Source organism: Asterias amurensis, chromosome 18 (assembly GCF_032118995.1).
Source record: "Asterias amurensis chromosome 18, ASM3211899v1".
Lineage (NCBI taxonomy): Eukaryota > Metazoa > Echinodermata > Asteroidea > Forcipulatida > Asteriidae > Asterias > Asterias amurensis.
Genome location: NC_092665.1, coordinates 12,756,744 through 12,779,835, shown reverse-complemented (window position 1 = coordinate 12,779,835; position 23,092 = coordinate 12,756,744). Strand labels below are relative to the sequence as shown.

The 23,092-nt window shown below is 39.4% G+C and overlaps 1 protein-coding gene across 1 annotated transcript; it reads right to left on the bottom strand.

Annotated features, from left to right (window-relative positions):
- Nucleotides 1-845: 845 nt before the first annotated feature.
- LOC139950608 (6-phosphogluconate dehydrogenase, decarboxylating-like) lies at nucleotides 846-23,056 on the bottom strand. The gene is made up of 15 exons (XM_071949366.1): nucleotides 22,764-23,056; nucleotides 15,379-15,412; nucleotides 14,633-14,674; nucleotides 13,719-13,898; nucleotides 11,915-11,980; nucleotides 11,381-11,499; nucleotides 10,258-10,324; nucleotides 8,798-8,932; nucleotides 8,241-8,366; nucleotides 7,564-7,627; nucleotides 6,861-6,991; nucleotides 6,138-6,271; nucleotides 5,431-5,530; nucleotides 3,691-3,813; nucleotides 846-3,064 (listed from the first exon to the last, which is right to left on the bottom strand). Exons 1-15 carry the CDS (start codon nucleotides 22,769-22,771, stop codon nucleotides 2,945-2,947), a joined length of 1,449 nt encoding a protein of 482 aa, XP_071805467.1. The 5' UTR covers nucleotides 22,772-23,056; the 3' UTR covers nucleotides 846-2,944.
- Nucleotides 23,057-23,092: the final 36 nt, after the last annotated feature.

Below are 23,092 nucleotides of genomic sequence, written 5' to 3'. Positions count from 1 at the left end.
GTTTCCCATTGACTTGTGTATGGTTGTGTCAATTCCCATTGACTTGTGTATGGTTGTGAAGTGTCCCATTGACTTGTGTATGGTTGTGTAGTTTCCCATTGACTTGTGTATATGGTTGTGTCAATTCCCATTGACTTGTGTATGGTTGTGTATGGGGGTGTTGAGCTTTGAAAAATCTCACGCATACCTGGCCTCTGGACTTGGCATCTCTGTAGTACCTTAAAGTGACTTCGTCCCTCAACCTTCAGTGAGGATTCAATAAGCTTGCTTGGGAATAAATGTTTGTAAGATATATGCACACAGCATCTGTGTGGAGCATAGTTGCATAGTTTTGTGGAGAGCTGCCAATATTAGTTATTCTGCAAATGTGATTGGATTACAAAGAAATACAGCCACTATTAATCCAATGAATATTTATAGTTTTTCACTATATTGGTAATTAAATAAAATATTTCTAGGATTGCCTGTTGCCAGCTAAGTGTTCACTCCCCTTGTGCGTAGGAGTTTGCCGAGTTTTACCTTGATGGGGAAGATCATCTTATACACAAAACCCAGGTCGAAATTCCAGTTGAACCTAGTTAAACTGGGTTTAACTGACCAGTTGATAAACTAGTTAAACACAGTTAAAACCAGTTGGTTTAATATTAAAAATGTACAGGGACCAATTGGTTTATAATTTCAACCTAGTTGAACACAGTTAAACCTAGTACAAACCAGTTGGTTAATATGGAAAATGGACGAGTTTTATCACTATCCAGTTGAACCAGTTGACCCCAGTTAACTAGGTTCAACTGGAATTTTGACCTGGGAATATAAATTAAAACACTTAGTATATACATCAAGCATTACAAAAGCTAATAAACTTTATTCCACCTCGATCAAGACAATTCCAAAAGTACAATAATATTGCTCGAAATACAACTTTGTTGAAACTGAAATAACTTTATTACGATTGCATCATCTGATAAAGTGAATGAGCCACTTCGGAATGTCAGTGGCGCATGTCTGTTACTGCTGACAACAGACTTTGTCTATCTCTCGTAACCTTTTGACAATACCCACTCCGAAGTGGCTTATTGCTTTTCACATTTTTTTTTGTCCAGTGTGAAACAAGGAGTTTGTGAGCAAGCTTTAATATTTTTTTTTTGAGTGTCAACAACTTCCAAAGATATCATTACCATAGTTCCCCCAAAATTATAAAAACTATCAGTTTCATACAGACAGAGGGTGCCCTCCATTATGCAATTGAGGAATGTCACCCGTAGATTTTTTCCCCACACACTTTTTAGTATTTTTAAAATAAGGGCGCCCTGAAACTATTTAAAAGCCAATTTTAAACTTAAAGTTTAAGAATCTATAACACATAATCTGAGAAAAACTTTTATATCAGTAACTTTTTTTTATCAGTACATATATAAAGCTTGACATATACTATTTATTTGATTAATAATAATGTTCAACAAGTACTTTTAAAGGCGATCAACCAACTTACTAACTATGATGTACAAAAATAGTTGCTTTCAAATGTACTTTGACTAACAAAAATAGGAATGATAAATCTGTTTAAGCAAAAAAAAAACAAAATCTGATAAGCAAAAACATTCATCTTTAAACTTCTGCGCTGCTGGGTCTTTGTTCAATTCTCAAAACTTACTCACTGTTAATAGTTTAGTCTTAATCCATGTTCATAATAACACAGCAGTCTTATAGTGGACGTATCATTACCAAGAACTTAAGGTACTCAAAGCGCTTGAAATACGTTTACAAATTTAAGAAGTTTTTGGTTTATGATTCTCTTTTCTGTAGCACCATTCAAGGGTTTACTTCTTCCTTACAAGTGATGAATGAAGCAGAGTTATATTATGTGCATTAACCGTGACCCGCCTTTACGCCCCATCAGAAAGACGAAGCAATAATGGTTCAGTGAGTTGCTTATAGGACACAAGTGTCAAGACTGCTGGGACTCGAACCCACACTCTGCTGATCCAAAACACCAGAACTTTAGTCCAGAGCGATTGGTCAATCAGTCATTCAATTATGGTGGTTTTCACATGGTGGTAAACTAGGTCCTTTTTCTCAAAGTTTAGTTTCATTAGAGTGCAGACAGAAGAAATTTTGTATTTTGGAAGAGCATTTTAATGGAAGGATTTCTTGTCGACAAAATAATTTTGTTTACAACATGAAAACAATTCAACATGTGCGTTTAAGACCACTCCAGCTGCATTAGATATGACCCAAACTCAGCACCGTTACCAAATCTGTACTATAACAATAAAATTTACTCACAAAATTTGTTTTAAATAGTTGACTTTTGAAGTAACACAGCAATTGGTAAACAGGGCTCAATTTCAATGAGATACATAAGCATAAAAGGTAGCTTGGCACAAGAAACATATGTTTACCAGAATATAAGGTTACCCACAAAAAAACATTACTCAAGTACCATCTGTGACTGGTATCCTGTTTGCTGTTTAAAGCAGCTCTATGAAATTAGGCCCATGAGATTAAGTGTCCGTATTAGCGTGGTCCCTTTACAGAAATGATATTTGAGTGACTGCCATTGAGGCAGGGAACATGACAATCCCAAGTTATATAATAATGGGTGCATTTTAGAACTTAGAATGGTCCAGAATTCCAGCATGTGTTCATGGACTGTTTCGTTAGCCCACTAGAACGCTCCAGTGGAACGTTCAAAATACTAACACACATATTGCTGCTGTCGGATTGCTTCTGCACTTTGGCACAATGACGTATACCATCGGAAACATACCTAACTTTTGAGAATCTCCCTAAGAACTAAAAGCAATTATTTCTGAGAAAACTTTCCAACTTTTGGTCTACACAAGAAAAAACAAAACAAAAATAACAACAACAACAATAACAAAATGTAACCATCCACTTCCCATGGATACACAGTATACATCCCCTTGTTTATTTACGGAGTCTAAGCGTTGTATGTACTGGAAGAAACATTCCCTCCGTGACCGGTCCAGTTGGTGTGGACAAACTTGCCTGGGGAAGCCAGGAGCTCGTAGGTGTGGGCCCCAAAGTAATCACGCTGGGCCTGTAACGAGAGAAGATCAGGAAAACAATCATCAGTGAGGACAATTTTGAGCAGTGATGATAATATAAGTTATATATAAAACAGAAAAATATAGCGCTTCTGCGTCCAATATCCAACGAGGCCGAAGTCCGAGTTGAATATGGGTCGCAGACGCGCTTTAATTTCCGTATTTTCACGAGCGCGCGTGTGATAACGTATTTATCTTCAAGCAAACTTGGCGCGTGACATAGAACACACAAGACGCATGGTAGTGATATTAGCCGTGCAGTATAGGTTTTTATCACCACTCCATTCTGCAAATCTGATTGGAGGATTAGTGCGTACTTGGCGATAATAATAATACATAGTTGGGTATCTGTCAAAAACTGCAATAATCTCCACACTAATAATAACAATAATTACAATCGCATTTCTATAGAGCCAAACACCTCCAAAAGAAAGTCTGTAAGTGCTCAGAGGAACAAAATAATAATTATGTATATGATGAATTGTTCGTAAGCATATACTCTTATGTTTGAAAGAAAAAACAATTCTATTTCCAGGTGACTTTAAGCAGTATATAAAAGTAATTTATATTATTATTCTTCTTAAAGTAATTCTAGGTTGAGAAAAGTATAGAGTAGTACCTGAATGAGATTGGCTGGAGTGCGTTCAGAGCGGAAACCATCAAAGAAGGCCAGGGCAGAGCTGAACGCTGGAGTAGCAATACCGGTTAGGGCAGCTTGGGACACCACCTTGCGCCAAGAGTCCTTGAAGAGAGACCGAGAATAAACAGGATTATTATAAGAAAGGGGATTGATGGAGTTGGGATGGGGTTAGTAGGCATGGTTGATGAGTGGGTTTAGGGGTGTCAGGGCCCAGCAATCAATCAGCCGATCAGGGCAGCTTGGGACACCACCTTGCGCCAAGAGTCCTTGAAGAGAGATCGAGAATAATCAGGATTATTATAAGAAAAGGGATTGATGGAGTTGGGGTGGGGTGAATTGGTAGGCACTGTTGATGATTTTGTTAAGGGATGTCAGGGCCCAGCAATCAGCTGGTCAGGGCAGCATAAGTCACAAACTGTATTTATTATAAGGAAGGGGATTGTTGGTTGGGGATGGGATGGGTTGGCATTATTGATGGACGGGATTACAGGTGCCAAAGTGGGTGTTGTTGATTAGTGGGTTTAGCGGTGCCAGGGCGCAGCACTCAGCTATACCATTCAAGGCAGCTTGGGACACCACCTTGCGCCAAGAGTCCTTGAAGAAAAATCAAAGTGGATTTATCATAAGAAAGGGGATTGATGGAGTTGGGGTGGGGGTTAGAAGGCGTCGTTGATGAGTGAGTTTAGGGGTGTCAGGGCCCAGCAATCAGCCGATCAAGGCAGCTTGGGACACCACCTTATACGCCAAGAGTCCTTGAAGAGAGATCGAGAATAAACAGGATTATTATAAAAAAGGGGATTGATGGAGTTGGGGTGGGGTTGGTAGGCGTTGTTGATTAGTGGGTTTAAGGATGCCAAGGTGGACATGGTTGATGAGTGGGTTTAGGGGTGTCAGGGCCCAGCAATCAATCAGCCGATCAAGGCAGCTTGGGACACCACCTTGCGCCAAGAGTCCTTGAAGAGAGATCGAGAATAATCAGGATTATTATAAGAAAAGGGATTGATGGAGTTGGGGTGGGGTTGGTAGGCATTGTTGATGATTTTGTTAAGGGATGCCAGGGCCCAGCAATCAGCTGGTCAGGGGAGCATAAGTCACAAACTGTATTTATTATAAGGAAGGGGATTGTTGGGGATGGGATGGGTTGGCATTATTGATGGACGGGATTACAGGTGCCAAAGTGGGTGTTGTTGATGAGTGGGTTTAGCGGTGCCAGGGCGCAGCACTCAGCTATACCATTCAAGGCAGCTTGGGACACCACCTTGCGCCAAGAGTCCTTGAAGAAACATCAAAGTGGATTTATCATAAGAAAGGGGATTGTAAGAGTTGGGGTTGGGTTGGGTGGGATTGGTAGGCTTTGTTGATGATTGAGTTTAGCGGTGCCAGGGCACAGCACTCGGCTATACCAGTCAAGGCAGCTTGGGAAACAACCTTGCGCAAAGAGTCCTTGAGAAAAAATAAAAGTGGATTTATTATAAGAAAGGGGATTGTAAGAGTTGGGGTGGGGCTGGTAGGCCTTGTTGATAATTGAGTTTAGCGGTGCCAGGGCGCAGCACTCGGCTATACCAGTCAAGCTTGGGATACCTCCTTGCGCCAATAGTCCTTGAAGAGAGATCGAGAACAAACTGGTTTTATTACAAAATGGGATGGAGGAGAGAGCAGCTGGGAAGGATGGGTTAGAGTATTGGGTGGGGTAGGGTAGGGGGATATAAATGATGTTACCTGGCACTTCAGGATTTCTCCCTTGAAGAAGTCGTCAAGAAGAAGGTTGGAAAGTTCACTGTTCTTGTCGAAGGCTTCTTTGATGTTACCAAGGAAACGGCTGTAAAATGAAGACATACCATCATTCAGATTTCAATGAATATAGGCGAAACAGGGGAAAAATTCAACTGCAATAATGTACTTGGTATTAGACAAAGGTCACACAAAGGTAACAGTCTTTGTTGCCCTGGTGCCCCTTCAAAACTTTAAAGGAACACGTTGCTTTGGATCGGACGAGTTGGTCTGTAAAAAGCGTTTTTAACCGTTTATTATAAAATGCATATGGTTAGAAAGATGTCTTAGCAAACTAACACGGTCAGCCATTTATGGGAGTCAAAGATTTGTCTCCCATAAATGGCCGACCGTGTTAGTCCACTAGGTAAAAGGAAAACTGTGCAATTTCAAGGCATGTTTGTGTGGATCATTGTATTCTACTTTTACAACATCTTTCTAATCATATGCATTTTATATCAAATGGTTACAAACGCTTTTCAAAGACCAACTCGACCGATCCAAGGCAAGGTGTTCCCTTTAAAACAACTTTTGAGATTGTCCGCCAAAAGTGCCCTCTGCAAAATGAAAATGGCCTTGCTACCTCAAAGATGAAACCCGAATTAAATTAATCGGGGTACATGTAGGTTTGGGTTGCATGTTTTTTTATTCCATACCTGCGGATGATACAGCCACCGCGCCACATCAACGCAATACCACCGTAGTTCAGGGTCCAGTTGAATTGTTTCGCTGCTTCACGGAGAAGCATGAAACCCTGGGTGTAGGAAACAATCTTGGAAGCATACAGAGCCTGAAACCAGATGAAATAAAGTCTTCAAAATTGATGGTAACTACAAAAAACGTTGCATCTAACGATTATTTTATGGCTTCTGACTGGCAACCCTGAACAAAGATATTGACCATTAGCATGAATAGATAGACCGCCAACATTAGGGTGGATAGCTCAGTTGGTAGAGTTCCAATACATTAATCCAGAGGTCGAAGATTAAAGGGTGTACCGGTATGTACTTTTTGTAGGACAAAAAACACAATGTCTACAGATTTACATTAAACTTACACAGTTTGAAGATAATGGTAGTAGAAAGCTTCCCTGAAAATATTATGTGCTGAGGTGCTGTGGTTTTTGGGAAATGAGTAAAACAATGTCATGAAAATTATTTTAAACATTTACAAACATATTTTTATGACACTGTTTTACCTATTTCTCAAAAACTACAGCACCTCAGTAAGTAATATTTGAAGGGAAGCTTTCCACTGTCATTATCTTAAAAACCCAGTAAGTTTAATGTAAATCTGTGGACATTTTGAAAAAGTACCAAAATCTTTTAATCAGTGTCGTGATTTGTCATCAAGACTGAATGGCTTTAAGAACTACAAACCTTGCGAATGTGCTCAACCATTTCTTTCTTATCTCCTTCAAACTTTGCTGGGCCTGGGCCGGGAAGGACCTTGCTAGCCTCAATGCGTAGATCTTTAATGGAAGACAGACAACGAGCAAACACTGCCTCTCCTGAGTTAGGGAACGATTTGGTGGGGGAGAAAAAACATGAATAGGTCAGAGGCGTGGTAAAAACAAAACCCCCCAAAACCTTCAGATTTTTTTCATTTCGATTATCAAAGCCATTGGACACTTTCGGTAAACAGTGTTGTCCAAAGGCCCACACTTTGTGTATCACACCTTATATATAAAATAACACCTGTGAAAATTTAGGCTCAATCGGTCGTCGGAGTCGGGAGAAAATAACGGGAACACCCACCCTTGTTTCCGCACGTTTCGCCGTGTCATATGACATGTGTTTAAAATAAATCCGTAATTCTCGATATTGAAAGTTGATAGTTGTTTTAATGTTTTCTCAAAAAGTAAAGCATTTCATGGAACAATACTTCAAGAGAAGTCTTCACCATTACCTCCTGTAAACCCTGTAGGTTATTTGTAAATCTGAGAACCTTTGTTTTTTTCTGTTCTGAAAGTGTCCAATGGCTTTAAGATAAAAATGTTGTAAAGCCCCTTGATATATAGCTGCTGGGATATGTGTGCTATTTAATAACCAAGTAAAAATATTTCGCATAATCACTTCTTACCAATGAGTGTGACTGGCATACCAGCATCCAAGGCAGAGATGGCAGTCCATTTTCCCGTTCCTTTCTGTTCGAGAAAGAAGATGACCAAAACCAAAGATCAATACTCAAAAACCAGTAACAATGCTGAGCTACAAGCCCTGCAGTCTGGTGCATTTTGATTCGTTATGTAAAAAGAGTTATGGTCCAGTAAAAATGCCGAGCTACAAGGATGTTTTTACTCGCACCTTGTAAAATACTGCACCTTCCTGACCGCACAACACGACCACCCCTATACATGTACCACACCTTGGACAAGCTTACTGCTTTAATAGGGGTAATCATCAAACATCAAGCATCAAGCCCTGGTGTACATACAGTCTTGAGGTTTTGTCACCCGAATTTGAGACCAGTGGTGGAGCAGTTGTTATAAGAGAGAAGAGGAAAGAACCTCATATTGGAGAAATAATACACCGATCCATTAGGCTCGCCCACGGCGCACGTGCGAGCAAAAACACGTGTGCCTCTCCCATGCCATTCTGCACAACTCTGCCGCGCGCGCCAAGCATACGCGCACGCATGTCGGACCTTAATTTGACGGACCTTTGGTTGCACAATGGGTTGTGATTGGTCAATATGTTATGGGGCTGGGCTTAATGGATCGGTCTGGTTTAACCAAAGATATATCTTTAGAGACCAACCTGTCCAGCCGTATCACGGATCTTCTCCACCAGCGGTGAACCGTCTGTGTCCTTAAACTTGAGGATGTCTGCTGAGATCTCAATCAGGAAGGAGTCCAGTTCTGTCTTGTTCCACTCAGCCATCACCTGTTGTCCACAAACAAAATTCATCATTGTACATGAGATGTCTAAAGCAGGGCCCAACTTCATAGAGCTGCTAAGCACAAAAATTTGCTAAGCATGAAATTTCTTCCTTGATAAAAACAGGATTACCAACCAAGTTTTCATGTGTTGCATATTGCTTGTTACTGGTATTCAGCTATTCTCCGCTTATCCTGAAAATCACGAAGAAATTTGTATGGTCATCCTATTTTTATCAAGGCAAAAATTTCATGCTTAGCAATTTTTTTTTGCGCAGCAGCTCTACGAAATTGGGCCCAGATGTCTACTTGTGTGGATCATTATATTCTACTTTTAAAATATCTTTCTAATCCTATATGCATTTTATAACAAACTGTTTACAAACGCTTTTCAAAGACCAACTCGACCGACCCAAGGCAACGTGTTCCTTTAATTACCTCTGCCATTTCATCACAGGACATTCCAAGGAGGTCTTTCATCAAGTGGTACGCCTCACAGATCAGCTGCATGTCTCCATATTCGATACCGTTGTGTACCATCTTCACATAGTGACCTGCTCCCTCATCTCCGACCTGTATGACACGAATGAATTATTCATAGTTTACAAACATAATAAATATTCATGATATCTAGTAACAATACGGATAATCATGTTAAGGTAACTTCTTTTGCGACAAAATATACCTTTGGTTTTTTTAACCGCTCGATTGTTTCAATCTTATATAAATGTAGGTGTAATGGCCCATTTCACCTGACGTCATCATCCGAAAAATCTTGAATGCGCCATACTGGTGGGCAATTTCACTGTGCGTTTGTATATATAACTCTATGCTGTGCATTATGCAGTGAAGCGTGCATTTTAGGCGACGTGGCGTTAATACACGTGAACCTAACTGCCCACCAACATGGTGCGCATGGCATCAGTCTTCTTCTTCTTCTTCCGTGAAAGTACAGTCCACCATCTGGTGTATTGCGTACTGTCGCCGCGTGTGACGCGCGTGCAAGGGGTCAATACAATAAAACTAACATGTGGTAATATTTTTGAGATAGCGCCGAAAATCGGGAGTGATTATGTACGTCCACGCAAGAAGAATACTCCCTATTAGGAATACACAATCTGAGGACATTCCTCAGACTCAAATTTGGGGCATAACTACATTACTTTGTGAAATGTTTCTAAAAATGATTTATACATGTACTATCGAAGGCTGCTTTAAGCTTCTACCCAAACGTTATTATTGCCATTCATTTTAAAGCCATAAGCCTTTTTGAGGTATGGCGAACGTGATAGGGGTGGACTGTTTGGTTTGGGTGTACACACACAAATTTACCCAAACCTGATAGTGTTGTACATTTAGCAATGTGTCCGCCATATCTCAAAAAGGCTTATTGGACCCTTTCGGTACAGAAACGAAACAAAAAAGTTCACAGATTTACAAATAACTTACAGGGTTTACAGAAGGTAATGGTGAAAGACTTTTTTGTTGTTGAGAAAACAGTAAAACAATATCAATTCTCGATTCAATTCTCGATATATCGAGAATTACGGATTTATTTTAAACACATGTCATGACACGGCGAAACGTGCAGATACAAGGGTGGGTTTTCCCCGTTATTTTCTCCCGACTCCGATGACCGATTGAGCCTAAATTTTCACAGGTTTGTTATTTGATATAGAAGTTGCGATACACAAAGTGTGGGCCTTGGACAATACTGTTTTACCGAAAGGGTCCAATGGCTTTAAGAGTGATTACAAAAATCTCCTGAGCCGCAGAGGTAACTGAATTATTCATAAACACCAAAGATACTGAATATGTATCAGTTTCATTAAGCCCTGAAGGGAACATTCATGTAGTGTGACCCATTATAAAAATAAACGCATGAATAAATCACTCACCCAATCACAGCATGGCTCATCGCCAACTTTAGCTGCAATGCCCTGGAAAATATCCTTGACATGTGGCCTGAAACACAACGAAACAAAGAGGAAATTTCTCAAAATTATTTTCTTATACTTATCAATCAACAGAGCCAATTCCAAAGTAATAGGGAGAATGTTTTTTTGTGTAGAAAGCCATCGCAAAGAGCTAAGTCCTACTTGTCTATTAAAGGCAGTGGACACTACTGGTAATTACTCAAAATAATTATTAGCACGAAACCTTACTTGGTAACGAGTAATGGGGAGAGGTTGATGGTATAAAACATTGTGAGAAACGGCTCCCTCTGAAGTGCCATAGTTTTTGAGAAAGAAGTAATTTTTCACGAATTTGATTTTGAGACCTCAGGTTTAGAACTTGAGGTCTCGAAATCAACCATCTAAACGCACACAACTTCGTGTGACAAGGGTGTTTTTTCTTTCGTTATTATCTCGCAAGTTAGATGACCGATTGAGCTCAAATTTTCACAGGTTTGTTATTTTATGCATATGTTGAGGTACACCAACTGTGAAGACTAGTCCTTGACAATTACCAATAGTGTCCACTGCCTTTAACATTAGGTCCCTGCAACAGCAGCTGAAAAGTATACCTTAAAGTTGGTTTTTGTAACCGTTTGATCGTATTAATCCTATGACAGTATAATGTAGTGTAATGACCCAAATCACCCGACGTCATCATAAAAAAATCCTGGATGCGCCATCTTGGTGGTCAATGTCACTATGCGTTATTCAGTGTGTAGTAGGTATTTTTAGGCGATGCTGCGTTTACACGTAAACCTATTTGCCAACCAAAAAGGTGAGCGTGACACAGTCGCCGCGTGTGACGTGCGTGCCAGTGGTCAATACAACAAAATAAATTGGTGACTAATTAAATTCAAAAGATGGTCACGTTTTTGGAGATATCAAATCCGGAGCGAAGAGTAATCCCTAGTAGGAATACACAATCTGAGAAACATTACTGCAGTAATGCTTCTCAGATTCAAATTTGGGGGCATAAAAACATATATCTATTTAAGTAGCCATATTACTTCAAAGTGAACATGGTGAATGAAATGATTTCTCAACTTAAACATCACTATCTTACCAGGCCTCCTTGGCTCCTCCGGGCATGAGGGACGGACCGTAGCGAGCACCATCCTCTCCTCCACTCACACCGCTACCAACAAATAGAATCCCCTTCTCTTGGAGGGCTTTGCAGCGACGCTGTTAACACGATTTATAAACCAATATTAATCAGATGGCGGAAGACACAATTAACACTACCCATATTTTCAATGTTCAATTGGGAATCCTTTTTTCAAAAGGGAATCCCTTTTTTGAATGGGAATCCTTTTCTTCCAATATGTCCAACATTTCCTACAAAAGAAGTTTTTTTTTGGTCAATACATTTTGTTGGGTATTAACCAATCTTTGACCAGGGGTCTCTCAACTATGGGGCATTCTGGACCTAAATTTTTGAACTTTGGCCAAAGAACCCTTAATTTAAGACAAGACAAGATGAAAAATGTACATCTAATTAATTTCAATAAACCAATACTATTAATAAAAACAGTAATTGCTTTAACTTGGTTGCCTGTAAATTGTTTGAGATGTGACATGACCATAATGCTATACTTACTGTCGTGTCCAAGTACTCAGAGTTACCACCATCAATGATGATATCACCTTTCTCCAAAAGAGGAACCTGAAAACAAGACACAATAACAATTCAGATAAAAGTCGCGATTTTAACTCAATAATTTAGAGCTGCTCTGGTGCCCTTACTTTTTTTCTAATTTTAAAATTTTTTTTATGATTCATAAATTTATAAAATTAACCAAATTTGATTTGGCATTCCAGTAGACAGAAATAATTGGCCTCGAAAAAACCCTGAGACATTCGGATTGACATAACTTATGTGCAGCATACATGTACATGTACATAATAATGCAAAATATTAATATGTGTGTCCGCAGCTGCATGGCCTAAGTGGTGTGAATTCAGGTCTTGAGTCGTGACAGTTGTGTCCTTGAGCAAAACACTTAATTATAATTGGCAATCTCATTCCAGGGAGGGTAGAGATTGCGACCCTGCGAGGGTAGAGATCATTGTTGTGATTGATTAGAAACCTGTGCCCTCCTGGCTGATGGTGCTACACTCCTCAAAGAGGTTGAGATTGCTTGAGGAAGGCTTAGAGCTCGATGACAATCATAGTTAAATAATAATGCAAGGCACTTTGAAGGGCAATTTTGGCTTGAAAAAAGTGCATTAACAGTACACATTGTTATAACTTTTACTAATATCTTTGTATTATAATGTAGGTGTGACGGACAGAAAAACCTATAAAAAACGTATTTTTTATGCATCTTTGTTGACTTAATAATATTCATTTATTCACCTATTCAATCCCGGATCAAGCGCCCCCAGCGGTGACTTTATTTTGCCCAAAATAAGGCTTAGTTAGAGCTAGCCTTGCTCAAGGCACCGAAAAGACGCCGCTGTAAACCCACCCGTATACACTGTGCGTGGTGCGTGTAATCACACCGCATGACCCACCCGTATACACACTGTCACATCGTACGACTACTGTGCACACAAGCACTCGTACCACTAACCGCATGCGGAGGCCGTCAGGCTGACGGCCGACACATGCGGTTAGTGTACGGGGGCATCGTGTCGTGCGATGTGGTTACACACATTTTACGCACAGTGAATACGGGTGGATTTTTATACAGCTGCGGTCTTTTTTCGGAGTGAATAATTTGACTGCCTTTAGCAAGGCTACATGTAAGTTAGAGCCACTCTTGCAGTACTGTGTTTTACCCTACAGTACATAGTGTAAATGCACTTAACTCGGTACTTTCCCCAAGTAATTTGAAAACCTATGGGACCAATTTCAAAAGAGAACTTTCAGCCAAATAGGCTAGCCTAGGGCGTACATGTAGCTAGCTACACTAGCCCTGTTTTGAAATCAGCATATGATCTTAATCTTCTGCTTGGTACCAGACATTTGATTGTTCTTCAGTGTATAAGATACGTAAAGTTAGACCAGCTTTTAAAAATAAATTTGGGAAGAGTCAAAAGAATTTCGGAAAAATCTCACACCTTTTTAAAAGTGACTATTCTGAATGGCCCCTTACAAAAATGAAATTTGAAATAAAAATTTGGGGAGAGTCAAAAGAATTTCTGAAAAATATCACAACTTGTGTCTATTAAAATTTAATGGCACCCCCGAACAAAGATATTGACAAAATAGGGACACCGCCAATATAGGGCTAGATAGCTCAGTTGGTAGAGCGCCGGCATGTTAATCCAGAGGTTGTTGGTTCGAATCCCACTCTAGTCAATTCTTTGTTCAACCCCCCCAAAAAAGAAATTTAATTCATTAACAACCTCCACCATGCAGAACCTCCCATCTTACATGTCCTACATTTACGACGTACCAGTTTGTCAATGAAGGCATCCACAGCAGACCCGGCTTTGACGAGCATCATAACACGTCGAGGCTTCTTCAGTTTGGACACCATATCCTCCAAGGACTTGCCACCGATGATCTTAGTACCTTTAGCCTCGTTGGCCAAGAAGTCATCCACTTTCGAGACGGTACGGTTGAAGGCGCAGACCTGTCACCGATAGAAACCGGGTAAAGACAAATTCTAGTCCTCCAATTCAGAGTAAAGGCCTGGTCACACAGGCCACGATAACGTGAACGAAAGCGAGAAAAAATGCACACCCTCGATTGGTTGAATGAGCGTGGGTATATTCTGCGTGGAGCAATTCAACCAGTAGAATGCCTTCTCTTTGCGTCGTTATCGTTATCGCTGCAGTGTGACTTGGCGTTAAGGCCTTGTTCGAATTGGCAATTTCGGCTATAGCTTTGGCTAGATCAGCACGTCTACCAGTGTTGAAGAAAAGGCAGACACGCGCGATCTAGCCGTAGCTGTAATAGCTGAAGTCAACGTTTCTGACACGGCCAAACAGTGGGAATACCAACAGCGTCCAATTTGATGGCTCTGCTTACAGATCAGGGACTTCCGCACTTCTTTGTATGTTTGTTTTCACCACATCAAATTGCAGGTTAGCAAATTTATTCCTCACTCACAATCACAGTGGTTGATATTGAATAATCTGAAGTAGGATGGCTGGCTGTGCTACATGTATGTATAAGAGATGTTAAATTTGCCCCAGGGTTAAAAATGTTAAAGAATGTTGTTTTTTATCCATACACCACTACACTGATGTGTGTTATTAGCACTGTATACTCAGTTCTTTCCCCCGAGTTCTGTGTGATATTGCCGGCTGGCATAGTCAGAATGGTCAGACAGTTAGGGTTTTGCCCAAAAAATAAAATACTCACCACAAATCCATGGTCATTCATGTTCAGGATCAGGTTCTGTCCCTGTTAAAAGAAACATAAGAAATATTACAATCAGAAATATAAATTTGATGAATTGTACTACTGCATTGCTATCAGAGTCTTCTGCGGTACAATGTTACTTCAAAAGTCTGATAATCTACAGAGAAAATGGAGGCAACTGCCTCCATGCCTCTGGTCATTGCCTTGCTGCCCCTTGAAACGTTCTAACCAGATTCAGGCAGATACTTCATAAATAGAGGCACTGCCTGGCCTTTTTGGTCATTGCCTTGGTGCCCCTTGAAATGTTTTAGTTTCAGGCCTGATACTTCACAGAGGCAATGGGGGTCTACATTTTATGAAGCTGCCTCCATGCCCCCTGGTCATTGCCTTGGTGCCCCTTGAACTGCTCTGACCAGATTCATCAGGCTTGATACTTCATAAATGGAAGCACTGCCTGGCCTTTCTGGTTAATGCCTCGGTGCACCTTAAAATGTCCCAATTTCAGGCATGATACTTCACAGAGGCAATGGAAGCAACTTCCTCTATGCCCATTATGATTATTGCCGTGGTGCCCCTTGCAACATTCCAGTTACATAAATGTTGCTCTGCATTTTTTTAGCCTGTAGTTTTCTTCGTGACTTTTTTGATTGGTCATGTTAGCGCTACATGCCATTGGCGGGATTGGGTTGTTTATAAAAATATGAAATTGGTCAATAACAACTTCAACAAGAAAATATTTTGCTTACCATAACGGCCAGGCCGATCAGTGCAATGTCTGCCCTGAAAACAAAAGAGAGAGAAAAAAAAAACAATCAGAAGAAGAAAAAAACAAAGAAAAAAAAACATGTTCTCATCGTCATCATCAGTCAAACCTTTCGAGGCATGTTTATTTATTAAAAAACTGTCTGAAATTAGATCAGTTTCAAGGAATTTTCACCTGAAGAATGTAGGCATGATATGCATCAAAATGCACCACAGTTGGTTCAAAAGCAAAACTCTGACTGTTTGATGTACAAACATGACAAATGCAAAGATGGATCCCAAATTTGGATCTTGTGTCACCGGGAACTGAACTGGTTTATAACGCCTGCCTTCAGTATTGAAAGAAAGACAAGTTTGAAACTCGGACGATTTGATGAACAAATGCAAGGTGGTATCCCAAATTTGGATATTGTGTCACTGGAAACTGAACTGGTTTATAACGCCTGCCTTCAGTATTGAAAGAAAGACAAGTTTGAAACTCTGACTATTTGATGAACAAAATGCAAAGTGAGATCCCAAATTTGGATCTTGTGTCACTGGGAACTGAACTGGTTTATAACAGCTGCCTTCAGTATTGAAAGAAAGACAAGTTTGAAACTCTGACTATTTGATGAACAAAATGCAAAGTGAGATCCCAAATTTGGATCTTGTGTCACTGGGAACTGAACTGGTTTATAACAGCTGCCTTCAGTTTTGAAAGAAAGACAAGTTTGAAACTCGGACTATTTGATGAACAAATGCAAGGTGGTATCCCAAATTTGGATATTGTGTCACTGGGAACTGAACTGGTTTATAATGCCTGCCTTCAGCATTGAAAGAAAGACAAGTTCGATATGAAACTCTGACTACTTGATGAACAAATGCAAAGTGGGATCCCAAATTTGGATCTTGTGTCACTGGGAAGTGAACTGGTTTATAACAGCTGCCTTCAGTATTGAAAGAAAGACAAGTTTGAAGCACTTTTTTTTTTACAGAACTTGTGAGCATGTTAGTTGAAACTGTTTCAAAGATCAGTTTGAATCAATCTACAGCTAAAGAGTATCTAGGCATGAAATGCATCAAACTGCCCAGTTGAAAGCAAAAGTCTGACATGCACCAAGTTGGGATCCTGTTGCATTGGGAAGTGTATTGGTTTATAACATCTGCCTTAATTATTGGGGGAAAAAAAAAGAAACAAGTTTGAAGCATATTTTTCACAAGTTGGGATCCTGTTGCATTGGGAAGTGAATTGGTTAATAACATCTACCTTATATATTGGGACAAAAACAAACAAGTTTGAAGCATATTTTTCACAAGTTGGGATCCTGTTGCATTGGGAAGTAAATTGGTTTATAACATCTGCCTTAATTATTGGGACCAAAACAAACAACTTTGAAGCACTTTTTTCACAGAACTCAGGAAAGTACTGAGTATAATAAATGGATTGCGCATGCCGCCATTAACCACAATCTTTGATGAAACGTGCACGCATGAAAGGCTATCATTGGCCAAGAGTTGTGTGCATCGCGTGCACATCGCCACTATAATCATCAAATATGGTGGTCGACTACACTATATAGGCCTGAGTGCAATCCATCATACAATTGCTTTATACACAACGGTTAATGGAAAATTATATTTTAATGCAAAATTGTTATTGTTGAAATCCTGAATGAGTAAAAAATAAAGATATGGGCAGATAACATTTGTTCCATCACCAAAAAGGGGACACACCGGTGTTTTTGTAAAAAACCACCTTCTTACCTCTCATCATTGCCTCGATGTTTCAGACCATCGTCAACGGACTGTTTCGCCTGTTTCTTTACATCCATTGATTTTTCACTAATTGGTTTATCATGGTCCGGAACAACCCGGACATTGCTTTCTTTGCCTTGGCAACCACCCATATTCCCTTTACCCATGAGTTTTGGAGCGGGGGTCAAGTGAAACGGGGAGGAGAGGGTCTTATACACTGGTCGGATGAAGTTTTCAGTACTTACTAAGGTTCAAGAAACTAGCAATTGCAGTAAAAGCAAATGGACAAGGAAAAAACACTTGATGAATTTCTTGAAAACAACAATAATAACAGAAAAACTAAATAACACGGTATTAAAGTACAGAGCTCCAAAATGAAGGCTAAAAATACTAAGATTGTGTATGACCCACTCTATGGCAACATTTCTAAGCAAGTTGACTGTTCAACAAATTGTTTACTGCTGGCATCACTATACACAGAACCATTGAGCTTTCACCACCATGACTATGCCAAAAAATAACTGTGTACACTGTGGGACATGACAAAAGAAAAGTATGAAGAACACCTCTTGACAACACAATTAGCAACAAACCCATGCTAAAACCAGGCACTTCCTGCTCGAAAGCTCAAACCAGGGACCAGTTTCTTGGCTCTGCTTTCCAATGCCGAATTCTGGGCTTATGTTAAAGGAAACACGTTGCCTTGGATCGGTCGAGTTGGTCTTAAAAAAGCGTTTGTAACCGTTTGTCATAAAATGCATATATTGGAAAGATGTTTTAAAAGTAGAATACAATGATCCACACAAATTTGTGTGGTTTTCCTATAACTTTGCGAACTAACACGGTCGGAACTAATACATGGCCGACTGTGTTAGTCCTCGAGGTACACATGTAAAAGGAAAACCGTGCAATTGCTAGAGGCAGTTCGAATCCTATGTTGTGGCAGCGGGTACCGCAACGATAATAATAGATGTAGTAATAATGTATATTCTTAATTAAATTATCAGAGTCAAAGTTAACATCTGAACATCTGTTGTCTATGGTTTTTTTTAACATAGTAATATGTACAGCGATAATTATAAAAAAAAACATTTAAAAAAACCCACAAGACTGCCAGACTTAATCTAAGTAGTGGCTCAATACTACGAGTGGTGGTCCATTGTAAATTTCAAGTCCTCCATCACATAAATGCAGGCTGGCATAACGTAGTTCACTTGATCTATTACTTGAAGTCATCCCCCCATTGGAATTGGTCAGACAGTAGGAGGGTTAACAAAGAAAGAAAAAACGAAACCATTCCCTACCACTCAGTCAGCAGAGTCTGCTCTACCCTCAATACACTCCTATCAAAAGCACAACATTTGTCCAAATGTCAAACACTGCTTGAAGCAAATGAATGCAAATTACCAAAAATGCTGCACTAGGGAAACAAATTTCAGAGCTAAATAGCTATAATTGTTACCTTCGAGAGACTATCCTATTACTACATGTATGGACTTCACACAGTGGCTAGCTGAAAGCCAATATTCTGGCTTCACTGTTTTACATGGGTCCCTTAAACACAAATTAGTATGCCACTCCCATCATCTCTAAACTCCCATCACACAGTCAGGACTGCATCCTGTGACATTTAAACAACATTCAGTGAAAGACCAACCAAACTATTTTATAACAATGGAAACTAAAGTGCCAATGAAAGGTCTAAAGTCTGAACAGTTTGGTCTTTGAACACGACAATAACTACCTGAAGCATGAATGGGCTCACATTGATCCCCCAAAGCGCCGACCTTTAGGCCTAACATTTAAGCTTGGGCGATATCGATTTATTTTATTCACGATATATCGCCGACAATATATCGCGATATTCGATATAATCGCGATTAATGAAATTTGACATCATCAGTCTTAAAACTCCAAGTGAAAGTTGTAGAAGAGACAGTCATAGCTTAAGAGAGGTGTTCTAATGACCTATTCTTCTGCTTTTACTCCAAACCTATGAGGTGCAAGATGTCTCAGCTAGCAAATACATCGCGATATTTAATCGATATTGCGATATATCGCGATTATCGCGATTATTGCGATATATCGATATTTCGATTAAAACCAAATCCATCCGATATCGAAATCGTTTCCAAATTAATATCGCGATATTCGATAATATCGTGATATCGCCCAAGCTTACTAACATTCAAAGTTGGAGAACACTTTGCCAAGTTATTTATTTTTAAGCAACAACATGGTGAACGACAACCGCATTTGTGAAGATGGATTACAAAAGAGGGTAATAAACGTAGATCAAATAAAATAGAGGGAATGCTCAGATAGTTTGTAACTGTGCTAGAATTCCGGAACAAATCTCCACTAGACTGTATGTAGTCTTAAGTACATTTGTACCTGTGTACAGAGCATTCCCATGAGGGTTATTTCTTATTTAAAAAAAAATATGTTGGACCTTTACATGGTACTTGAAAAGCTCGACATATAAAAGTAGGCATTGTATTTTTGAGTTCGTCTAAAAAAAACACATGAATTTTGACTTAGGAATTTAAGCATACCAACATCAGTTCATTCATCCTTTTAAAAGTAGTTTGTCAGCAACAAAACCGCCTTTAAAGGAACACGTTGCCTTGGATCGGTCGAGTTGGTCTTTGAAAAGCGTTTGTAACCGTTTTTTATAAAATGCATATGGGTAGAAAGATGTTGTAAAAGTAGAATACAATGATCCACACAAACATGCCTCAAAATTGCGTGGTTTTCCTTTTACCTCGTCGACTAACAAGTCGGCCATTTATGGGGGTCAAAATGTTGACTCCCATAAATGGCCGACCGTGTTAGTTCGCACAGTAGAAGGAAAACCACGCAATTTCGATGCAAACTTGTGTGGATCATTGTATTCTACTTTTAAAACATCTTTCCAACCATTATATACAAAACGGTTACAAACGCTTTTGTTTTGACCAACTCGTCCGATCCAAGGCAACGTGTTCCTTTAAAGCATGTGATGGTACCAGCACTAACCTGAGGAACTTACACACATGGCCTACATGGTAATTTAGCCAAAATAGAAAGTCTATCATTTCCTGTACAAATTATGACCTCTGATTTGATGCTGTTACAGAAATGTACTCAGTAAAACTATAACTTTCCTTTCTAAAAACGACCTTTCTCCAAGCTAAAACTTTTGAACACAATTTGAATTAAAATCATCACCGCACCACAGCTTTGGCAAAAGAAATTACTTTGGATGTAGAGCATCGACTATTACATCACACAGCCTGTACTGCCTAAAAATGTGGCGCACCAAGCCAAATCATTCACAAGAAAGAACCATCTCTGCCATAACACACTCCCATTTACCACTGGGTGAAGCTATAGGTGTTTTAGTCAAGGACACAAGTGTCACGAGCAGGATTCGAACCCACATGCCGATTCAAAGACTAGAGCCCCTTTCACACGTAAGCATTTTTACACGGGTCCCTTGCTAAGGTACAGCATGGTTGTATTGTAAAATTATACAAAATTTACCTTGTGTGAAAGGACAAAATCATTTTCTGCTACGTCTAGGTTCTTTTGCAATTTAGCTTGTCAAACACTACATTTTACAACCACGCTAAAATTAAGCAAGGGACCCCAGTTAAATTGATGTCATGTGAACAGCACTTTTGTGTAGTTATCTACCGTAGTGGTATGTATTTATTTATTCGTCTATTTAGTGCTGTATTCCTGTTTTGTTCTGTAATCTTGTAACGGGCACATCCGCCACAAGCCTCGGCTTTTAGGATGATGCCTCCATGTGATGTGAATGTGGAAATAAATGTTTTATTGATTGATTGATTGACCACCAGAACTTGAGTCTAAAGCACCTTGGTGTTAACTTTGGGACATGCAGGGTGTTGAGGCTGTAGTTTGCTCAGCCACAACACTCCAAGTGCCAAGTATAGCGCTTCAACACGCCACGTGTCCCAAAGTCAACAACAGTCCTAAAGTCAACAACAGTTCATTTAATAGTAACCAGACAGTGCTTGGCCTTCCTTTAAAACTGAGGTGTACTAACATTAAAAAAGCTTGACCTCGCAGTGGTACTATAGAACGAACAAGGAAATGGACTGAACCAGGATATAAATTTACACACAGGTGTGGTAAATGCTTGCAATTTGTGTAAAATGATCATCTCAACCTGTACCATTGGAAAAAGAATTACTTTTAAAAATAGCTTTTGTTTTCAGTGACTAGCCAGTACCAGTTAGTTTTCAAATGGCTGGTCCACCAGCTTTTTCATTGACTAAGATTTTCTTTCAACCCTGTTATTTGTATGGTACTTTTAATTTGTTTTGAACATTTTGTGCTGGTTAAAAAAAAAAAAAGGTCTATGAAAATGCAATGTAGAAATTAGCCAGCCAGCCAGACCATTGACAAGGGATTCGGATACACATGTGTAAATGTAATTTGCATAACATGCACTGCAAGATTGAATACAATTTTGTCTTGTAAAATAGGATCTTTCTTGAAGTTCATGTTGTTGAGGGAACATTTAAAACGGGAGCTTTTAGCCTACTATAAAGTTTGAAAGTCATACAGCTTAGAGAGCAACAATTTACAATTTAAACCTGAAATTTTGGTCAAACCATGGTCAAACCAGGGGTGGACTTCACAATGAGTTAGGACTAAAAAAAAAGTCGTACATCGTCCTAACTCGAGATAAGACTAGTCTTAAATCTTTGTGAATTCCACCCTAAGATCAGAAATATTTTTGTATATTTTTAAACATTATTTATTTTAAAGTTTTTGTTAAATTTTACAGTAAGCTCTTCTCATCTAACAACATTTCATTAATTAATTGGTTTTTTTTTAAACTGAGGTGTACAAACATTTAATAAGATTTACCCAGAGTAGTGGAGTGGTACTTAGAACGAACAAGGAAGTGGATTGAACCAGGATATAAATGACTAACACACAGGTGTGGTATAATATGCTTTTTAAGTTTAAATGTAATTTGAGTAAAATGATAGTTTCAACGCCACACATTTAAAAAGCATTTATAAACTGTTTTTCAAAAATTGATAAAATTTTTAAGTCACACTCATTTAGTTAAAAGTTAATAACTCATTTTAAAGCAACACTACACATTTTAAATCTTTCGAAACACAAGGAAGGCTGGATTAACTCAGTTCAGAAATAATTTGGTCATTTTTTTGGGGTCAAACCATACCATGGTCAAGCCAGGTCAAAAATACTTATTACTTCAAAATTGTCTTTTTTTTTTACAGTACGTCAGTAGCTCTTAATTTTTTTTTTTACTAATAGTAACAACGTTTAAAACTGTGGATCATTGCTGTTTAATATGACAGAAAAAAGACCGAGACGAAATCCGACAATTTTCCCAAGCCAAGATGAAAACTCCTTCCTTAATAATTAGTTTCCACGAAGGAACACGATGAATGAAACGTCCTTGAGAAAGAGTACGGACAGCAAACAAGGAAACGACAAAAATCAACAAGGCCGGACCACTGCCTAGGCTAGTAAATGGGATGGGCTGCATCCAGTTCCAGTCTGCACCCAGTTCCAGTCTGCACCATGCATTCGAAAACTCAAGTTAAAAATTTAAGGAGGGAGGGAAAAATAAAACTTCTCTTACTCTGCCATGATGATGTGTTGATGAGCTGTGAGTGTTTTGACAACGTTGTAGCGGTCGATTGCTGGGTGTTCACAACTTTTCTCTGTGCTGTAAAGTAACGTTGGTTCACTCACTGAAGTGAAAGGTGCTGCTAGCTAGGTGTAGACTAACCGGCTTTTTGTACCTGTACAATTTCCAGACTAGTCTGACCGAAAATGCACCAGGTCAGCGAAGCGGAACGAACGAGCAGGAGAAATCAGCCAGATATTTGCCCAGTCACGACGACAACACGACCCTCACACTTCCGGTTTGATTCCTTGATAAGCTAAACCATGCACACAACACGCGAT

What these genes read in the sequence shown, in the direction of transcription:
- LOC139950608 (XM_071949366.1), bottom strand. An exon ending in TGATCGGCCTGGCCGTTATG is followed by an intron (nt 14,675 to 15,378) that starts GTAAGCAAAATA and finishes TTCTTTTAACAG; the next exon opens with GGACAGAACCTGATCCTGAA. An exon ending in ATGAGCCATGCTGTGATTGG is followed by an intron (nt 8,933 to 10,257) that starts GTGAGTGATTTA and finishes CGTGTCATACAG; the next exon opens with GTCGGAGATGAGGGAGCAGG.